At 39.1% G+C, this 20,352-nt stretch overlaps 1 protein-coding gene across 2 annotated transcripts in view; it reads left to right on the top strand.

The window, feature by feature from the left end:
• CDC42SE2 (CDC42 small effector 2) overlaps window positions 1-20,352 on the top strand; it is a 79,399-nt gene that overhangs the window by 40,012 nt on the left and 19,035 nt on the right. For both annotated transcript variants that reach the window (XM_049707282.1, XM_049707283.1), the window contains exon 3: window positions 17,991-18,092. In XM_049707282.1, coding sequence (XP_049563239.1) covers window positions 17,991-18,092 — 102 coding nt within the window. The remainder of the gene's footprint in view (window positions 1-17,990; window positions 18,093-20,352) is intronic.

The raw sequence follows: 20,352 nt of genomic DNA, 5'->3' as shown, positions 1-20,352 counted from the left end.
AATAACTGTATATATGGTGGTGTAAAGGAAAGACAGTGGACAAGGGAGACTCCCAGACCTGCTTTAGTTAGCTGTGGGATCTTGGCAAGTAATATGCTTTCCCTAGGTACATTAGTGTCCTGTGGCTGTCAGTGACAGATTATCCAAGTTTAGTGGCTTAAACAACACAAATTTATTGTCTTTAGTTCCAGAGGTGAGAAGTCCAATTTAGGTCTCACTGCAATAATATCAGTGGTAGACCATTGTATTATACCACATTTTCTATGTTCAGTATACAGTGATTTCCTGAAGTTAGCTCTACTATATACACACACATATGCATGTATATACAGGGTACAGAAACAATCTCAAGTGGCCCTGTGGTAGCAGAAATCTCTAGTGTAAAGGGTTTAACATGCAAAAGCATTGAAAAATATATCATTAGTACTTAGAGAAGCTATTTCAGGTTGTTAGTTTTAAGCCTATTTTGTATTTCAGTTTTCATACTTGCAACGTGTGACTTAAACAAGATACTAACCTTAAATAGAAAGAGAAAAGGAAATCCCTATGTCCGCTTCAGGTTTCTCACTGAGAGAGGAGAACGTCTAGTTCCTTCAGTTTTGCATTTAGCAATTTTGCCCTTGAAAAGATCACTATAAACTTGCTCAGAGATTCCTTATAAAAAACAAATGTTGGGGCCTCCTGTGAACTTCTCATCTGTTACCAACTTTGAAACTTACACTAAGTGGGAAAAGGCTACTTACCTACTAAACTCTAAAGGGCAAAGTAAAGACAGTACTGCACTTAGGATTGAATTTTAAGTGTGTTACCAGCAACCCACCTATTTATAAATATTTCCAGTATGAAATGCCTTGCCTTTCTGTACTTTGACTTAGATCGAAGTCCCTGCTTGTAACTCTACTTGGGTGTTTGGATTTCTCTGTGGTGATGTGGCTCTCATCTTTTATAGAATTGCCTCCTTATATAAGCCTTTTAACCTGAGGGCCACTGCTGGCATTCCAGTGAGTGCACCACACTCTAGAAACCAGAGAAGTAGAATTATCACTTATTGTTCCCAGAGTGTATCTTCATGCAGTACAAGTGGCATACTGAAAACGTTTATTATTTTCTGAAGTTTGACCTAAATATGAGAATTTGGAATCCAAAGTAAGCTACTCAGTTATTGAAGGGCAGATTTTTTTTTCTTAATCTTTGCAGTCTACTCCTTGTTTCTCTTCCATTTGTCTTACTAATCAAAGATTAATATTAATCTTGACATATTAATCATCGATTTTTAGTTAAGATCTTAGAAACCAGACTGCCATAGGTCGTATTATCAGCTCATATTACTACCCATGGGAAAGCTGGATCTGGCTTCTTAAACATCTGTATCCAGGACCTGGGACACTGTTAAGATTCTCAACTCTGTCTCTTTCTTGATTCTTTGCACTTTCTGACTAGAGGTGGGTGTTTTTTCCATGATTGACCTCAGCTCCAGGTTCATCATCTCAGTTTAACCACCATGAGGAAGAAAGGACATCTCCCTTAGTCCTTCCCAGGGAAGGATTCTGGGCCCAGTTTGTGTCATGTGCACACCCCGTGGTCAGGGTTGTCGACTACTGTGGTTGGCGACCTATCAAAATCATATGGTTGGGGTCAGGAAGCGATGATTTCCCAAAAGGAAAGGAAGTGGGTTGCTACTTCTAGAACAAAGTATGTAGAAAGAAGTGGTGTATGTCCACAATAAAGATTTATGCCTATTTATACAGAAGGACAGAAATAAAATGTCACTTAGCCTGAATATCTATTAACTACTCTGGTAAAAATGTTATATAAAGCTGCTTCAAATCCTTTAAGAACAATTTAAAAAGATTACTTGTTGTCGGTCTAGAATATCCTAAGCTACTGTTTAGGTGTTAAAAAAAAAAAGTTAATCCAAATCAGTAAAAATAAATTGAAAACTAAGGATATGTGAATTACACAAACAGCTTTACCTTTTGGGAAATGATAAGTTTTGAATGTCAGAAACTTGAATCTCTTTAGCAAATGCTGAAGTAAGCATTGATAGAATAACCAAAGTGAAAAAAATGAAAGGAGGCTAAAGACTTAATGCTAGTTATATACACCTTTAGCAGAATTCCAGTGAAGCTAGAGTCTATAAGCAGTTAGCTTCAGTTATCTTTTGACTTTTGTGCCGTAGTAAGTAAACTTTGTATAAAGATAGTGAGCAAAAGGTAGAGGCCTCTGTATTACGCAGTTTATTCATATGGTTTTCATCCTAACCCCCAAATTATAAGTGCTATGTATCATTTTGAGCACTGTATCATAACTCATTAAATATTAACAGGTCATAAAATCCTCTGAAGCATTTTTGTATAAAGTCATGGTAATAATATCTTTTTCCCACAGTTACCTTATTATGTGTAATTTTTTTTTTAAAGTTTTGTTGCTCTATTAATGTTTTGCTTACTATTTGTAGAGTATAAGATAATGTAATTTATAAAATATTACCTCCAAAGTTGGTCAGACTCAGCAGTAAAGGAGTTCATGGACACAGATAGGAGATAGTGAATTTAGTAGCTCAAATCATCACTGATATCTGTAAATAGATATATGACCTCTTTGTAATCATCCTGGTATGCTTAGGATTTATCCAATCATTACTGGAATAAAACCATGACTCACACTTGTGATTTGTTACATTGAATAGAAATCTTGGTAGAGCTCAGAGGTAAGGAATGAAAATAGTGAGAAGTAGATCATATGAGGGAATGATGGATCTGAAATTTATTTCACTACCTCCATTCTATAAGTAGGAGTAGGTTTTCCCTCCCACCTCAGTTTTATTGAGATATAATTAACATATAGCATTGTGTTAGTTTAAGGAGTACAACATAATGATCTGATAAATGAATATACTGTGAAATGCTTACCACAGTAAGTTTAGTTAACTTATCACCTCATATGGTTAAAAAATTTTTTTCTTCTCATGACAACTTTTAAGATTTACTCTTGGCAATAATCAAATATACACGACAGTATTGCTAACTGTAGTCACCGTGCTGTACCTTATATCCCCAGAACTTACTTATCTTATAATTGGAAGTATGTACCTTTTGATCCCCTTTACCCATTTCTACCACCTCCACCCCCTATGCCTCACCCCCTGCCTCTGGCTGCCACTAGTCTGTTCTCTGTTTCTGTGAGTTAGGTTTTTTCTGATTTCAGATAAAAGTGAGATGGTATAGTATTTATCTTTTCTTTCTAACTTATTTCACTTAGCATAATGCCCTCCACGTTCATCAGTGTTGTCACGGATGGCAGTATTTCCCTCTTTTTTTTATGGCTGAATAAAATTCCATTGTGTATATATAGATACACACATATCTATCTGTATATGCATATATCTGTCTATATATACTTATGTGGACACACACATCACATTTTCATTATCTATTCAGCCATTGATGGACACTTAGGTGGTTTCCATGTCTTGGCTATCGTAAATGTGCTGCAAGAACAGGAAGATGCATGTTTCTCTGAGATAGCAATTTCATTTCCTTCGACTGTATACCCAGAAGAGGAATTGCTAGATCATATGGTAGTTCTGTTTTTAATTTTTTGAGGGACCTCTGTACTGTTTTTCATAACAACTGCACCAATTTATATTCCCACCAGCAGTGCACAAGGGTTTCCTTTTCTCCACAATTCTCACCAACATTTGCTATCTTTTGTCTTTTTGATAATAGCCATTCTAACAGGTCTGAGGTGGTATCTCATTTTGGTTTTGTTTTACATTTCTCTGCTAATTAGTGATATCGAGTATCTTTTTATGTACTTGTTGGTCATCCGTATGTCATCTTTGGGAAAATATTCAGTTGTGCCCATTTTTAACTGGGTTGGTTTTGTTTTTGCTTTTAACTACTGAGTTGTATAAGTTCTTTATATATTTTGGACATTAACTCCTTATCACATATATTATTTGCAAATATTTTCTCCCATTCTGTAGCTGTAGGTTGCCTTTTCACTGCATTAGTTTTCTTTGCTGTGCAAAAAATTTTAATTTCATGTAATCCAACTTACTGATTTTTGCTTTGTCTTTGCTTTTGGTATCAAATCCAAAAAATCATTGCGAAGAGTGATATCAAGGAGCTTATCCCTGTGTTTTCTTCTAGAGTTTTATGGCTTCAAGTCTTGCATTCAAGTCTTTAATCCATTTTGAATTGATTTTGGGGTATGGTGTAAGATTTTGGTCCAGTTGCATTCTTTTGCATGTGGCTATTCAGTTTTCCCAACACCATTTATTGAAGAGACTATCTTTTCCATTGTTCCGTTCCACCATTCAATTTCATTCTTGAATTTCAATTTGCTTATTAGTTCTAACAGTTTTTTGGTGGAGTCTTTAGGATTTTCTATATGTAGTATCATGTCATCTGCAAATAAAGACCATTTTACTTTTTCCTTTCCAGTTTGGATGCCTTTTTTTTTTTTTTTCCTTGCCTGATTGCTCTGGCTAGGATTTTCAATATATGGAAAAAAAGTGGTGAGAGTGGCCATGTTTGTCTTGTTTCTGATCTTAGAGAAAAAGCTTTCAGCTTATCACCATTGAGTTCATGTTAGCTGTGGACTTGTTATATACAGGCATACCTTGGAGATATTGTGGGTCAAGTTACCACCACACTAAAGCAAATATTGCAGTAGAGAGTCAAGTGAATTTTATGGTTTCCCAATATATATAAAAGTTATATTAATATTATACTGTAGTCTGTTAAGTGTGCAATAGCATTATGTCTAAGGAAAAATACATAATTAAAAAACGATTTACTGATAAAAAATGCTAACCATCATTTGAGCCTTCAGCAAGTCATGATGTTTTTGCAATAGTCATATCAAAGATCACCATAACAAGTATGCTAATAGTGAAAAAAATGAAATATTGTGAGAATTACCAAAATATGATACAGAAACACAAAGTAAGCAAAAATTGTTGGCAAAATGGTGCCAATGGATTTGCTCAATGCACAGTTGCCACAAACCTTCAATTTGTAAAAAAACGCAGTATCTGTGGGGTACAATAAAGCAAAGTGCAATGAAATGAGACATATCTGTGCAGTCTTTTTTATGTTGAGGTATGATCTCCCTATACCCACTTTATTGAGGATGTTGAATTTTGCCAAATGCTTTTTCTGCTTCTTTGAGATCATGTGACTTTTATCCTTCATTTTGTTAATGTGGTATACCATCCTTCTATCTGTGTAATAAATCCCACTTGATCATGGTGTATGATCCTTTCATTGTGCTGTTGAATTCAATTTAAGATTTTCTTGAGAATTTTTGCATCTTTGTTCATCAGGATTATTGGCCTGTAATTTCTTTACTGACCTTGTATGGTTCTGGTATCAGGGTTATGCTGGCCTCGTAAAATGAATTTGGAAGTGTACTCTTTGATTGTTTTGGAAGAATGTGAGAAGGATTGGTATTAATTCTTCTTAAATGTTTGGTAGAATTCACCAGTGAAGCCATGTGGTCCTATAGTTTGTTGAGAGGTTTTTGATCACTGATTCAGTCTCCTTACTTGTTATTGGTCTGTTTAGATTTTCTATTTCTTCATGGTTTAGTCTTGGTAGGTTTGTATGTTTCTAGGAAGTTATCTGTTTCTTCTAGGTTGGCCAGTTTTTTGGCATGTAATTGTTCATAGTAGTCTTTAAGATTCTTTGTATTTCTGTAGTATTAGTTGTAATGTCTCCTCTTTTCTAATTTAATTTGAATTCTCTTTTTTTTGTAAGTCTAAAGGTTTTTCTATTTTATCTTTTAAAAAAGTAGTTCTGTTTTGTTAATCTTTTCTATTGTCTTTTAGTTTGTTTTTCATTTATTTCCACTTGGATCTTTGTTATTTTCTTCCTTCTACTAACTTTGGGTTTAGTTCGCTCTTTTTCTAATTCCTTGAGGTAAAAAGTTACATTATTTATTTGAGCTCTTTGTTGTTGTTAACATAGTTGGTTATTGCTATGAACTTCCCTCTTAGTACTGCCTTTGCTGCATCCCATAAGATTGGTATGTAATGTATCCATTTTTACTTTTCTCAAAATGTTTTTTGATTTCCCTTGTAATTTCTTCTGTTACCTATTGGTTATTTAGTAGTATGTTTTTAAAGTGGGTTTTCCACTTTTTTTCTTGTAATTGATTTCTCATTTCATACTATTGTGGTCAGAAAAGATGCTTGATATGACCTCAGTCTTTTTAAATTTATTAAGACTTAAACTGTAGCTTAACATATGATCTGTCCTCCATTTTATTAAGGTCTATTTTTGGAGTTTTATTTTGTTCTTTTGTTTGGAACATGTTCCTCTGTTTCTTCATTTTCCTGGGCTTTCTGTGCTGGTTTCTGTGCATTATATAAAACAGCCACCTCTGCCAGGTGTGACATACTGGTCATGTGTAGGAGTTGAACCTTATCATTCAGCCTGGCCCAAGGTCTTGGTTGTCTCTCAAACCTTGTGATTGTCCAAAGCCACCTCTTTGTCATTGAGGGTGTGTCTAAACCTATCAGTGTCCAAAGGGGGAGGATCTCAGTTAGCACCTAGATGCAGGCTGACTGGAAGTCAGACCCTCAGGCAGCATCTTTCAAACTATGCAAGTAGACCCCTTTCACAGAAATTCTGGGAGCTAGGTATTTCTGTCTGTTCCCTCTGCACTGAGCCGTTGGGGGGATAGCTAGTTAAGAACTGGTTGATTATTTTTGTGCTGTGGGACCTGTGACCTGAAGCCCTGCTGGCCACCAAAGCCAGGCAATCAAAAAGTGTCACCCCTGGGAGGCAGCTGCAAAAGCAGTACTCTGGGTAACCTGGAATGGGCAAGAGGAAAAACGTGGAGATGGTGCCCAGTGGCCTCCTTTCTGGGCAGTATCTTAGTCTATCTCTGTGTGTGTGCTAAATTAGAAGCTTGACCCTCAGGTAGTAGCTTTTAAAATATGCGAATAGACCTCTTCCAGGGAAAGACTAGGGGAGATAGGCATGTCTGACTACTGTCTGTGCACCGAGCTCTGGGGTGATAGCTGGTTGAGAAGTATTTCTTTGTTTGCTACAGTGAATAGGCTCTTCTTTTTGATGAAAACTATTGATTAAAAAACATTCTTTGGTGGCTTGGTTGTAGAGTTGTTTGTTCTTAATGAGAAAAACCATTCAGCCTAATGGCTCTCTAAATAATTTAAAAACACACACAAAAATTGTAAAATATTATTCAGGGAGTTCAAGAGATTAACAAATGTGAATATAAGGTAGGAACGTGAGCAATAGTCAAGAGATTCCAAGTGAGAGTTTGCCAGAGTTTCTTGGATTTGAAGGGAATATTAAAACATCACACACTGCTTTTCAAGGTATTATCAAATGCGTTCCTGTATTTAAAGTGATTGGAAATATGCCTGGCATGTAGTAAGACTCTTAAGAATTACCCATTGTTTTAAAATATTTAGCTGTAAATCTTCAGCACCAGTGTTTCTAAACCATTGAGCTGGTGTCCTGTTAGCCATGAACGTTCCTGGACCTGCCCCAAACCTGGTGGATTTGAAATTCTGCAAGGTCAGCAGCCTGTGTTCTAACAAACCCCTGCAGTGATTCTGATATACAGTAAAGCTTGCTCTTGAGGTGTCACCCCGTATAAAAGCTAGAACAGTGATGACAGTAGAACTACTCTATGGTAGATAGCATTACTGTAAAGCAGAAAAATAAAACAGGTAAGTAATTTTTTTTTTTTGCAGAACTATGAAATCCATTAGAATTGACATCATATATATATATATTTTTTTCTTTTTTTTTTACATCTTCATATGTAATAGGTCCTTGAGAAATATTTGGTCATAATATTGGATAAGACAAACAGTTTTTAGAGAACTGAGCTGACATTGTTTCTTTAAAATCCTTTTATTCATTCAGCAGCCATTTATTTTCCAATGTATCAGGCACAGCTGTGGTCATAGAAGAACTCTTAGCACGGTAGGAAAATCAAACTGTGGGCAGATAAATTATAATACAGTATTTTTAAGTGTTATAATTGAAATAATGAGCCTTGTGCTCTAAATGCTTAAACCAAGGAATACCCAACAGCCTCAACTCAGAAGGTTATGTTTGAGCTGAGTCTTAAGGGATGAATAGGCAGTGCCACGTGGGAATGGGTTTGGGTGAGGGCATTTCACGTAGTTTGTTGACATTGCAGCCGTAACTGTTGCTTTCATTTTTGTGTAAGGCTCACTAGGAAAATCCTTTTTCTTTACTATAAAAAAAAATCAAATCTATTTTTATGTTATTTTAGCTTTTGTTAGTCATTTTTTCCCCACTGATGTATGAACTGGATGGATAATAGGATGCAATTTGAAAGCAGCTCATGTATTTAGGGGAACACTGTCAGTAGAATAGTATAAAAAGTTACTGTTTTTTTAAGAAATGCCCAGTGCCTAGTTATACTCTCAATATTTCAAAAAGTTAGCTTATTTCAGAGGCTCCCAAACTTCTGTGTTTGTTGCCCTTAACACTTCAGTAATTTTTTTCATGGTGTTCCCAGGCCAAGAGAAATGCTTTATGGATTTATTTATTAACTAGTTTGGTCTAAACAACTTAGTACTTATGTTCTAAAAACTGAGTCACCATTTGAAAAAATAATACACATATATAGAAAGAAAAAATAAATTTTTATTTCTTTCCCAAATAACCTTGATTACCTATGGGATATGTGTGCCTATTAGGCTTTACACAACTCCTCAAACTGTAGGATCAGACTGAACACCACCAGCCTCTTTTCCAGTTCTGTACTGACTTTTGTACAATACTTGGGCTTTTTACACAGCAGGCACTGAAAAACTGTGCTTTGCAAAGATGTGTTGTTGAAAAGAGTGTGTTCTCTAAGATTGAAATTTTGAATTATCTTGAGTTAGTTCGCACAGTATTGTATGTATGTTTGTTACCGACCAGGGTTCTTGGCCTTCTTAATCAATAGAAGTTGACCAGAAGCCAGACAAGAAATTCAGGCAAGGCTTTATTGGAACCCCTGCTATAGTGGGGAGGTGAGGGGGAACAAACAACAGGTACCCTTGCTTGCTCACTCCCTGAGGCAGGGCAAGCTTGTTCCTTATATGGGATGAAGGTAGGAGTCGGGCTGGAGGGCCGGCTTAGGTGGTTTGCCCACCCCTTTGTGGTGGTGTGTGCAGGGGGCATGTGCAGTGCCCTGCTTTTGCTCCTGACCCCCTGCTTTTTTATAAATTAATTAAGTTACGTATGTATGTGTGGCTGCATTGGGTCTGTGTTTCTGCACACGGGCTTTCTCTAGTTGTGGCGAGTGGGGGCTACTATTCACTGTGGTGCGTGGGCTTCTCATCGTGGTGGCCTCTCCCGTTGCAGAGCATGGGCTCCAGGCGAGTGGGCCTCAGCAGTCGTGGCTCATGGGCTCTAGAGCGCAGGCTCAGGAGTTGTGGCGCACGGGCTTAGTTGCTCCGTGGCATGTGGGATCTTCTTGGACCAGGGATCAAACCCGTGTCCCCTGCATTGGCAGGCTGTGCCACCAGGGAAGTCCTGACTCCCTGCTTTTGCTCTGGGCTCTTTGAAAGTGGTGGCAGTTGGGTGTTTTGGTCTCTTTTTATCTTCTGTTCGGAATTTGCCCCAACTGGGCATGCAGGCAGTTATTTTTAGTCCCCTACAGTTTCTTTGTATTCTGTTGCTTGAGGAGAGGTGTGTCCAGGTGCAAGCACTGCAGCAAAGGGGCCCAGGTCCCAGGCTGCTTCATGTTGAGTATCATTGTGTTTCCCTCAAATTGAAAATACCACATGGGGTCCCTTGATGTTTGCCAGCTACTTGACACAGTCTGGGAATTGTGGGTTTATTTGATATATTCATAGGTAGGGGATGTGGTTATACTCTCTCAGCTTTCTCTCTCCAGGTCGCAAAGTTAAGTCAGTAGTATATCACTCTCTTTCAACCTTTCAAATATTTAGTCCACATTGGCATAAGTGATTGCTATCTTGTAGCCCGAAAGCCCTAGCTTTTTTCCCCTGCTCCAGATGGCAGACCATTTTGTTCTTTATTTACATTTTATCTCCATTTCTAGAAGGACCTGAGGTTGTTCCACCTGTGCTTTTACCTTAGGCCTCCTGTTACCCTCTGGGATCTGGCCTTAAATTGCTCCTCGGTGGCATGTGTTTGCACACGAAGCTGCCCAGAGAAAGTCTTAGAGGAAGTTTCAACTTTTAAGTGATTGAGTAATCACTGTTTTCCTAGAAGCTATATTTGATCAATATTGTAGAAATGTGAGGGAGATGGAACATTTATATTGCTACAAAAAATGTTTAAAACGTTAAGCCTTAAAAACAATGTGACTGTAATGTTTATATATTCATAAATGTATTCATTTAAAAAACGTGTGTTGATGAATTGCTTTGTGCTCTGTATGGCGCTGGTCCTTGTGAGCTAACATTTTATATGCCCTCTCCATATAGGAGCACATGTGCCATCCAGTGGACAGTTTCAGTTTGGTGCGAGATGTAAATTTTACTTTGGTGGAGGTGAACACAAGGTTCTCTGGGAGCAGAGAGGAGGAGCATCTAACCTCAGAGCAGAGGGTATGAGGCCTGAGTTAGTCAAGGAGCAGTAGGAAGGATCCTTTCAGGTCAAGGGAAGAGAAGTGAGAGAGAGCGAGATCATAGTATATTTAGGGAATTTCAAGTAGCAGATGAAAGCTTAGAATGCAAGAAAGTATTAAAAGAGGAGGCTAGGGCTTCCCTGGTGGCGCAGTGGTTGAGAGTCCGCCTGCCGATGCAGGGGACACGGGTTTGTGCCCCGGTCCGGGAGGATCCCACATGCCGCGGAGCGGCTGGGCCCGTGAGCCATGGCCGCTGAGCCTGTGCGTCTGGAGCCTGTGCTCCACAACGGGAGAGGCCACAACAGTGAGAGGCCTGCGTACCGCAAAAAAAAAAAAAAAAAAAAGAGGCTAGAGAGAGAAACAGGATTTCATAGGCTTTGGGATTTTGAATTTAGCCTGCAAGTTTTGGAAAGCCGTTGAGGGATTTTAAAGTGGTGAGTAGCATCAGTTTTGTACTTTAGAAAGGTCTATCTAAATCCAGCGCAAAGAATATTGGGAGGGGAAGGAATGTTGTGAAGTTTGAAGCAAATTAGTTCGGAGGCTACTATAGTGATGTAGGTGGAAGGTGGTATGGACTGCAAGTAAGGCTGTGGCAGTGACATGGGGATGGAGAGAGTGAAAGGGTAGAATCCACAGGATGTGATGCTGATGTGATGTGATAGTATGAGGAAGGAGGAGGAGTGAGGGACAGTCTTCACCCTGGCTTGAAGTACTGGTGGAAGTGTTGTTCACCAAAATGGAGCACGAAGAGAAAGAATAGATTATAGAAATAAGATTATATATGTTCAGTTGTGGACATAGGAAATTTGAGTATCCTCTCAACATTCACATGGACATGTCCGGTAAGCACTTGGATGTGTAGCCTAATGCCCAGAAAAGAGAAAATAGACTTACTAGTCATCAGCATAGAGTTAATAAGGTGAAGACATGGGAGAGGAAAGAAAGGGGACCTAGGATGTATTGGAGAAGGCCACCATACACGATATACACAGAAGCAGAGGGATGGAGGTGGTAGCCAGATATGAGTGTGAAACCAGAGAAGAGGGGTCTTTTGGAAGAATAATCTCAGAATAATCTTTTCTGTAAATTTTACATTCCAGGTTTTTAAAATAAATATTTGCCAAGTAATTTTTATTTTCAAAGAAGGAACATGTGATGGGAGTGCATGAATGAAGCATATAAAGAGCAGTGTTAAACTAAATGGATACTGTAGCTAGCCTTATATTGATGAGGTAGCTCTGCAGTGTATTTCTGAAAAAATTCACATATATCTTCTATAGTTTGGGGAGGAAGACAGGAAGTGGGTAGAGAATTTTAGAATTGTAAAGCATCTGAAAGAATGAGGACAAGATTACGTTCTGATGGAAATCAGACATGAAAGTAAATGTTTATTCGTACTTGTGTCACAGCATTTTTACTAGTACACAGTGCATAAGTTTTTATGTAAAGTTGTAAGACTAGGAGGAAAATAAATGAATTAGCATATCTTTTAAAAAACTTATTTTTAAAAACTTACTAGGGAAAGAAGAGGACCCCCTTACACCTCGGCCCGCCACCTGCCCGTCTGTGTAGTCCCCAGCTTCAGTAGTTATTGATGGGGGGACCATCTTGTTTCACCTATTAACCCCCCCTCCACTGGATAATTAAAAGCAAATTCTGGATATCACATTTCATTGAACAAGTTTTTAGTATGTAACTCGAAGATTTAAACAGCTTCAGTGAGGCATAATTGACATACATTAAATGGGAAGAGACATTTTCCCTAATCCCCTTCGCTGTAATACAACTACTCATTTTTCTGTACCTCTAGTCTTTGGCCTTATGCAGAATAACAGTTAATATTTTAAGGACGGCAAGAATTATTCAGATGGTCGACAGTTTTAGTAAAGTTCCCTATAAGGAATCAAAAGAATAAAGTATGTTTCCAGGAAAAACTGTGACTGTGCTACTGACAGCAGTTAATACATATCAGAGTGGAGTGCACCATTTCCTGTTTTTCTCTGCAGAGGCCTGACTCTGGAATTCCCCTTGTTTGCCCACGATTTAAATCTAGTCTGTACCCTGTGCTCTCAATATAGCACACCAGAAAAGTGGGCTGTTCTTTAAATGTCTACCTTGTGTCTGAAAAATATTATGTTTTTGTATCTTAAAATATTTAATTATACTTAGAATCCAGGTTTTTGATTAAGAAAGTTATAACGGAAGTCTAAAGAACACCTCAGCCTGTGTCTGGATCCTATCCCTCCTACCTTCTCTGGAAGGCTTGTAATATTGATAATCTTTATTTTTCTTTACCTTCTGTCTCTGTCTTTTCTGATTTGCCTCATCAGAAATTAAGCATAGTCAAGTCTTTCTCATATTTAAGGGAAAAAATTCAATCTGTCCTCATTACCTCTTCTCCCTTGAGCTACAGCTGTCTGTCTTCTCCTGTTCAGAGACCAGACTTTGTCCACTTGTCTGTGTTGGAGTTCTCCATTTCCCAGCCTCCTGGATGCCCCTCACTCCCCCGCTGATGTCTGGAGCTCCTGTCACTGTGCTGGCACAGCATCACCAAGGTGCTCACTTCATGTTGCTGAATCCAGGAAACATGTTTTCTTCACCTGACCTCCCACCAGCTTGCAGAGTATTGCCTAACCCCTCCTTCACACTTTGAAGAAGTCACATCTGACTTTCCTCCTAACTTTTAGGCTGTTCCTTTTTGGCCTCCTTTAATGGCTTATTTTCCTGACCAACCTTATATAGAGTTCCTCTGTGCACTTTTCTTCCTAGGAAGTCTCATTAACTTGGACAGCTTTATTCTGGTGACTCTCAATTTCCTATCTCTAGTTTAGCCCTTTTCAGAATCCTATATCTGTGTATTCAACTTGCCCTCTTGATAACCTCACTTGAATGTCTCATAGATGTCTCAAATTCGGTGTGTCTTAAACAGAATCTTTCATCTTCTTCCTAAAGACTGACCCTCTTCCACTATTATCTAATCCATTAAATCGAGTACACTCTATTCAGATCTGAAAGCTGTGCATCTTTCTTAACTGTTACCTCTCAATTCTCAAATCCAGTCAACAACCAGATGCTTTTGATTTTACCCACTGAACACAGCTTGAATCTGTACATGTTCCATTTATGCTGCTGTTAGTTGAATGCAAGTAATCTCCTTTCACCAACATTACTCTAATAATTTTTCTTTTGGACCCCTCCAACCTGCTTTCCATCTGTAGCTATTATGCCTTTTAAAACCATTTTGATCATGTTATCCCCCTGCTTTAAAAGTTGTTCTCCTTCTAGCCTTAAAGAAGGAAAGACAGAAAACTTCTACTTCTAACCCTACAATCCAGGTTAGAGTAGATGGCATGAAGAACCCTTTCAGTACTAAAGGAAAAGTCTCATTCCCAACTCAGTAAAGTTCAAGTTGAAAAGTAGTCATTATTTTCAGATTATAAATTAATTACCTAACATAATTGCTGTGACAGAAGGAAGTCGGTGTCTTCCTGTCCTTTGCTTTTCACTGTGAGAGTAGTCTCTTTTTTTTTTTTTTGCGGTACACAGGCCTCTCTCTGTTGTGGCCTCTCCCGTTGTGGAGCACAGGCTCCAGACACGCAGGCTCAGCGGCCATGGCTCACGGGCCCAGCCGCTCCGCGGCATGTGGGATCTTCCCGGACCGGGGCACGAACCCATGTCCCCTGCATCGGCAGGTGGACTCTCAACCACTGCGCCACCAGGGAAGCCCCAAGAGTAGTCTCTTTCGAACCAATTTAGTTGTCTCCTTTTGAACATCCTCCCTCAGAGTGTCATATTATGCTTATAAGTGTATATTAATATGCCTCTTTCAGAAGCATATCGACCTAGAAGCACATCCATTCATTAATCTTTCAAGAAACATTTCTGGGTGAGATGGCTGGTGGCCTGAGTGCTCCATGGTGACTCCTCTCTCCCAGCATCTTCTTGCAATAATTCGACTGTTAGAATAAATCCCTTATTGTGGATTCGTGGGCCAGGTGTAGCCATCTGCTCAGGCCCAGACACACCCTTCCAGAGGAAATGATGTGGATTCAGAACTGTTAGAAGTCCTATGTGTTCACAGGGCAAGGGACGATCTGGAAGAGATCTTATTCTCTGAAATAGGCCAGCCCATCACCTGCTTCAGCAGACCTTCTGGCTGAGCCAGGTGGCACCATCTGTACCTCGGGAGCTGTTGCCCCTGCAGGCTAGCCTCACAAGGCCTTCGGGGAAGTCTTCAGTCTGGCAGACGCCATGAGCCCATGGAACATAACCGCCATCCTTTGTCTTCATCTGTAGACGTCTAGCCTTTTCTGCTCAGTCTGGGGTGTGCCGAGACCCTGGAAGCCTCCTTCTCCTTCAGTACGTCAGGGGGCGTACTGTGGAAGAAACCCCAACAATTTGTCCTACTCAGGTATCAAGAAAACTCATGTCCTCTGCTGGTGAAGATGCACTTGGATGTGCTTTGAGAAACATAGTTTTCTAACAAGACAAATTTAATGGTAATGTAACAGTATGTTACCAAGAAGAAAACAGACACAAAACTACTGTTAACATCGTCTTTTCCCTACCTCAATCCTAGAAAAGAGAAGGTAGCATTGCTTCTCAAGGCTCATTTAGGGATTTGTGCTGTATCATCTCAGAAGAGAATAGTATGAAGGGGAAGTATGTTGAATGGGGTGGGTAAAAATAGACAAACTCAAGAGTCTGTAGAAAAAAATGGGAAACAGGGTGGAAGAGACTATCCTGCATTGGTGGCACTTGGCCTCCCACATCAAAGGATGGCTGCGGGTGACGACAAGTCTGTGGTTAGGGGCAGGGAATCTGTGTGAGCCTCCTTAAGTAGCACCATGTAAGGAAAAGAGAGCAGGAAATTGGTGTGTTGTGCTAAGAAACAGAAAATTGAAGAGCATAGACACGGGATCTAGACCCTTCCTTGGCTTACTGACACCATTTTAACCTGAAATTTTTATACAACCCTATGGGACACTGCCCCAAAGGACCGATTGAATTTCTTAACCCTTCAAAAAGGGGCTTGAAGTAACTAAATTTGGAGAAGTACAGGAATGAATATTTCACTCCCGGGTGTTATAGACTATAATTCATTCAGTCAGGCGTCTTTGATAGGAAAAAAGGAAAACATGTAATACAAATTCTCAAAGAGATTAAAAATATTGCGTAGCAAAGAGCTTCCAAAACATAATCATAATTGGAGAAAAATAATAATGTATCTACCACTGAAAAAAAATTACTGATCTAGAGCTGGGGTCAGCAAGCCAGAACTTATGGGCCATTATGTCACCTGCCACCCTTTTTTGTGCATAAATGTTTACTGGAACACAGCTATACTCATTTGTTCTCACATTGTCTGTGGCTGCTTACACACTGTGATGACAGAGTAGAGCCAGAGCTTTGACAGAGACTGTATGACCTGCAGGCTTAAAATATTTCCTCTCTGGGGCTTCCCTGGTGGCGCAGTGGTTGAGAATCTGCCTGCCAATGCAGGGGACACGGGTTCGAGCCCTGGTCTGGGAAGATCCCACATGCCGCGGAGCAACTGGACCCGTGAGCCACAATTACTGAGCCTGCGCGTCTGGAGCCTGTGCTCCACAACAAGAGAGGCCGCGATAGTGAGAGGACCGTGCACTGCGATGAAGAGTGGACCCCGCTTGCCACAACTGGTGAAGGCCCTCGCACAGAAACGAAGACCCAACGCAGCCATAAATAAATAAATTTAAATCATTAAAAAAATTTTTTTTTCTCTCTGGACTGTACGAAAACAGTTGTGGATTCCTAAAGAGGATCAAGTGGCATTATTTTCTAATGCAGTGAAACTATAAAGAGGAAACAAATAATGGAAGAAACTAGGAAGATTATACACACACACGTGCATACACACAGACACACACACGCTCTCCCTCCCTCCGTCCCTCCTCCCCCCGACTCCCCCTTAGACACACAAACACACATTCAGATGTCCACATAACAGAAGCTCTGGAAATAGCAAAAAAGAACACAAGGAGCAATATCAAAGAAATAATACAAGAAAACTTTACTAAGCTATAGGAAAACCCATGTTCAGATAGAGAGGGACTTCCATATGCCATACAGAACACTGGAAGGGAAAACCAGCAAACCTGGAGATAGTCCAGAGTCACTGTTCAACTCTGAGGATGAACATAACTTCAAGGGAAAACAACAGGCTTTTGGGATTCTAATCTGTGGCAATAAAAGCTAGAGGGCAGTAAAACAATATATACTAGCTTCTAAAATTAATGTATGAACTCTCCACTTCTGTGGCTTTGTAGAAAATTATGTTCTAATCCTGAGGAGCTGTCACCTGTGTCTGTCTATCTGGATAAGTTTTTAGGATTTATCAAGAGCATAGCAACATTTCAGTAGATGAAGACTTAAAATACTATGTTCAGAGGCAACCTAACCTAATCCAACAACTTTGTAACTTGCCTTAGTTTTGATGCAGATGGCATTTTCAGGAGACGTATTCTGTTGAAAGGGAAGAAAATGGGGATACGCAGAGATGGTATTAGGACAGTAAGCCAGCTGTGCCCGTGGCCCCTCTCAGTTGATCACAGTATCTAAGGAGCCACGGAACACTCGGGTCTGATGATAACCTTCTTCTGTGGAAAAATCTCGGATGGTCAGTTTAACACAGCAGCAGGGTGGGGAAGTGTCTTGTGAGGCGGAGGGCACATTGGTAGAACAAGGATTGCAGCCTGTGGCTGAAGTTCCTGGGAAGCTGCTGGGAAGTGGGGTCAGAAATGAGGAAGAGGCAGTAAGCTGCAGCCTGGGTGGCTGCGTGGACAGGGTTTCGTTTGCAGCCAGAATAGGCCAGAAATCAGTGAATGGGCTAGAGCCAAACCTCCCCTGCACAGATAGCTGACAGATTCCTTCTGGGTGAAGGGTAGTTGGGTATAATCTCAGTGACAACCATCAAAATAGCATCAGTCTGTTAATGATGCAAGCTAGAATGTTTTGTTTAAAATCGGAATGCTGCACTTAAGTCACACTGTCGTCTTTGCTAAGAATGATGGTTACAGATGATAATTTTACATTTGTCTCATTTTTTAAAAGAATAAAACTTAAATGGTTGCTATACAAATATATGGATGGCCAAAGTCAGACCAAATAATCTATTTTAAGTTCTAAATAATAACCTATTATTTTACTTTACCAATCATTTTTTTGTGCATATATTTCTCTGGGGGATCTCATCATAAGAGGTGATTGTGGTGATACCAAGATTTAGGTATTTTTGTGTCTTGGGCAAAAATATTATTATACGAAGTCATTTGTGCATAGTATATAAATCTATCAGAATAAGTTTTTGTTAACAAGATCATTTTCTCAACACGTTACTCCTTATATTTTAGAAAAGGCGCCGGCGGATTGACCGAAGTATGATTGGAGAGCCCACAAACTTTGTGCACACGGCTCACGTGGGGTCAGGAGACCTGTTCAGTGGGATGAATTCCGTAAGTATGTGGGTGGAACATACAGGTGGGGCCTCCAGGCATAGTCATGTGTACCTGTGTAACAGGTACATACATTCTTAATGATGGCACTGTGCCCAGTGTATTATAGACATTGAGCATACATACTTAATGTGAGCATCAAAGAGAAGAAAATGAACAATGCAAAATTAATCTCTTACGTAGTTTGCCAAGCCATCTGTTTTTCTAAACTCTTTGTAGCTACCTTTCTTCCGAATAAATACTTTAAAACTTTTAAAGGATTTGAATTCAGAAAGGAAGGTACTCTCCCATGGATTCTCATGCCCCCTGCCGCCAAAGCAACTTGGAGGTCAGCTTTTTAGTAATATTTAATCTCTTAAGTTCAGTTAGTTGCCTTTTGCAGACGTATTTATTGCATTTCCCTTATAAAATATTAGGCTTTATCTGATATTAGAATGCTTGTTATTTATTTATTACTGTAACATAAGTTCTCACGCACTTAGCAGAGGATTAGAATTTGTATGTATTTGCTGTCTTTTATAGAGGTTTCGGTGAATTTCAGAAGACGCTTTAAATTTACTCAGCTGAACTCTTACTCCTTAATTTTTCATCTAAGGGAAAATAGAGGGCAGTATAATAGAAACCAATAGAGGGTTTTTATCAGGGCTCTGCCACTATTGCTATCCCCCATATCTAAAGTACACTGAGTTGTCTAAATGATCCCTCAAGTGTTTAGAACCAGAAAGTCAATAAGGCTTTTATAAACACAAAATTATGCTGCATTGTATGCTCACTTACTGGATAGCGTTAACAAAAGACTTAACAAAAGAACAGAGACTTATAAGGTAGGTAGGTGAGTATCCTGGATACAGCAAACAAGTTTGTCCCTACAGTTACTAGGTAAGCAAAGGGATGACATTTGTAGCTTCCTGGAAAGGAAACAGCTTGTTTGTTTTAAATCTGTAGGAAAAGTACACTGAACTGCTTTTGTGGAAATGTAAGAGGTGTCAGATTGCTGTTAAAATACAACTCAGTAGCTTCGTTTCCTGGATTAATGTGGAGTGAAGAGACCAAATGGGACCCTATGACTTCTGTTAATATTAAGGTCATTGTGGCATATATAAATAAAATGAACGGTTTCAAATTTATTATATCTGATTAATTTCTTTCTCATCGACATGTCTTCTTCCCCACTTCTGTTCTTAAAAATTTAACTGTATAGGACAAATTAAGTTCTTAGTTCATAGTACTTAGTTAACTTTTAAAATCTCATTTATGCACACTTCAGAATTTCCTTCAAGATTCCTATCTGGTAATTTGTCTCTATGAAAAGCCTGTCATTGATGTACATGATTCTTGCTTGCCATCAAGTTAGGTAAAGTTTGAGGACTGTCCCCTGCAGGGCTGACTGAGCTGCAGCATCAAGACGGGCCCTCAGCTGTTGTAGAGGTTCTGCCCTGCAGTCTCCAGACAGCCTCCTCTGGTTACTGAAGTAGATTTCTTATGAGGTGTTCTAGCTCTTCAGAACCAAACCTGTCTTCCGAAGGCTGTTTGTACTCATTGCCTGTGTTTACGTATTAGTTTGTTGTCTCTACAAAGAAATAGTTTCTTTTAAGTTCATCTATTCTGAGAATTGAGCAACAGTAATAGGAACATGGCTCGATGCATATGAAAGAGGCAGGCCACGCTGGATTATTGAATGGTCAGATGACTGGTTTTTTTCCCCTAAATACACTGTTCTTCCCAAGACTACTTTTCATACTAACTTATTGCTAGAAAAGGTTTCTATGACTCTTTTAATAATATAACTTTATTGTGTTAAAATAATGCATATCCACAGTCACAATAATACATATCATCTCAATACTGAGGGTTACTTACTAGAAAATCCAAGTCCTTTTGTTTGAAATTGAAGAATTGACTTTTGGAAGAAAAACAGATTTTTTTTTTCTTAGAATTTGCATGGCGTTATGAAAGTACCGTGTAAAAATATAAAGATGTTGTAAATAGGCCTAAGATACCTATAAAACCTAACTTGTCATGTTAGGTGGGAAATTATTTGGTACTAGGGTAGAATCAAGTTTGTGCCACAAAACAGTGTTACCATAGAGGAGCAGAAAATTAACCGATAGCCTATGGCCATAAGCTTCGCAGACTGAGCAAGTTTACTTAAATAGACCTATAGATTTTAATTTTATTTATTAAAATTTAAAATATTTATTTATTTATTTTTGGCTGCATTGGGTGTTTGTTGCTGCGTGAGGGCTTTCTCTAGTTGTGG

The sequence above is a fragment of the Orcinus orca genome, chromosome 3 (genome assembly GCF_937001465.1).
Source record: "Orcinus orca chromosome 3, mOrcOrc1.1, whole genome shotgun sequence".
In the NCBI taxonomy this organism is placed as follows: domain Eukaryota; kingdom Metazoa; phylum Chordata; class Mammalia; order Artiodactyla; family Delphinidae; genus Orcinus; species Orcinus orca.
The sequence above is the reverse complement of the archived record's forward strand: the minus strand, read 5'-3'. Positions and strand labels throughout refer to the sequence as shown.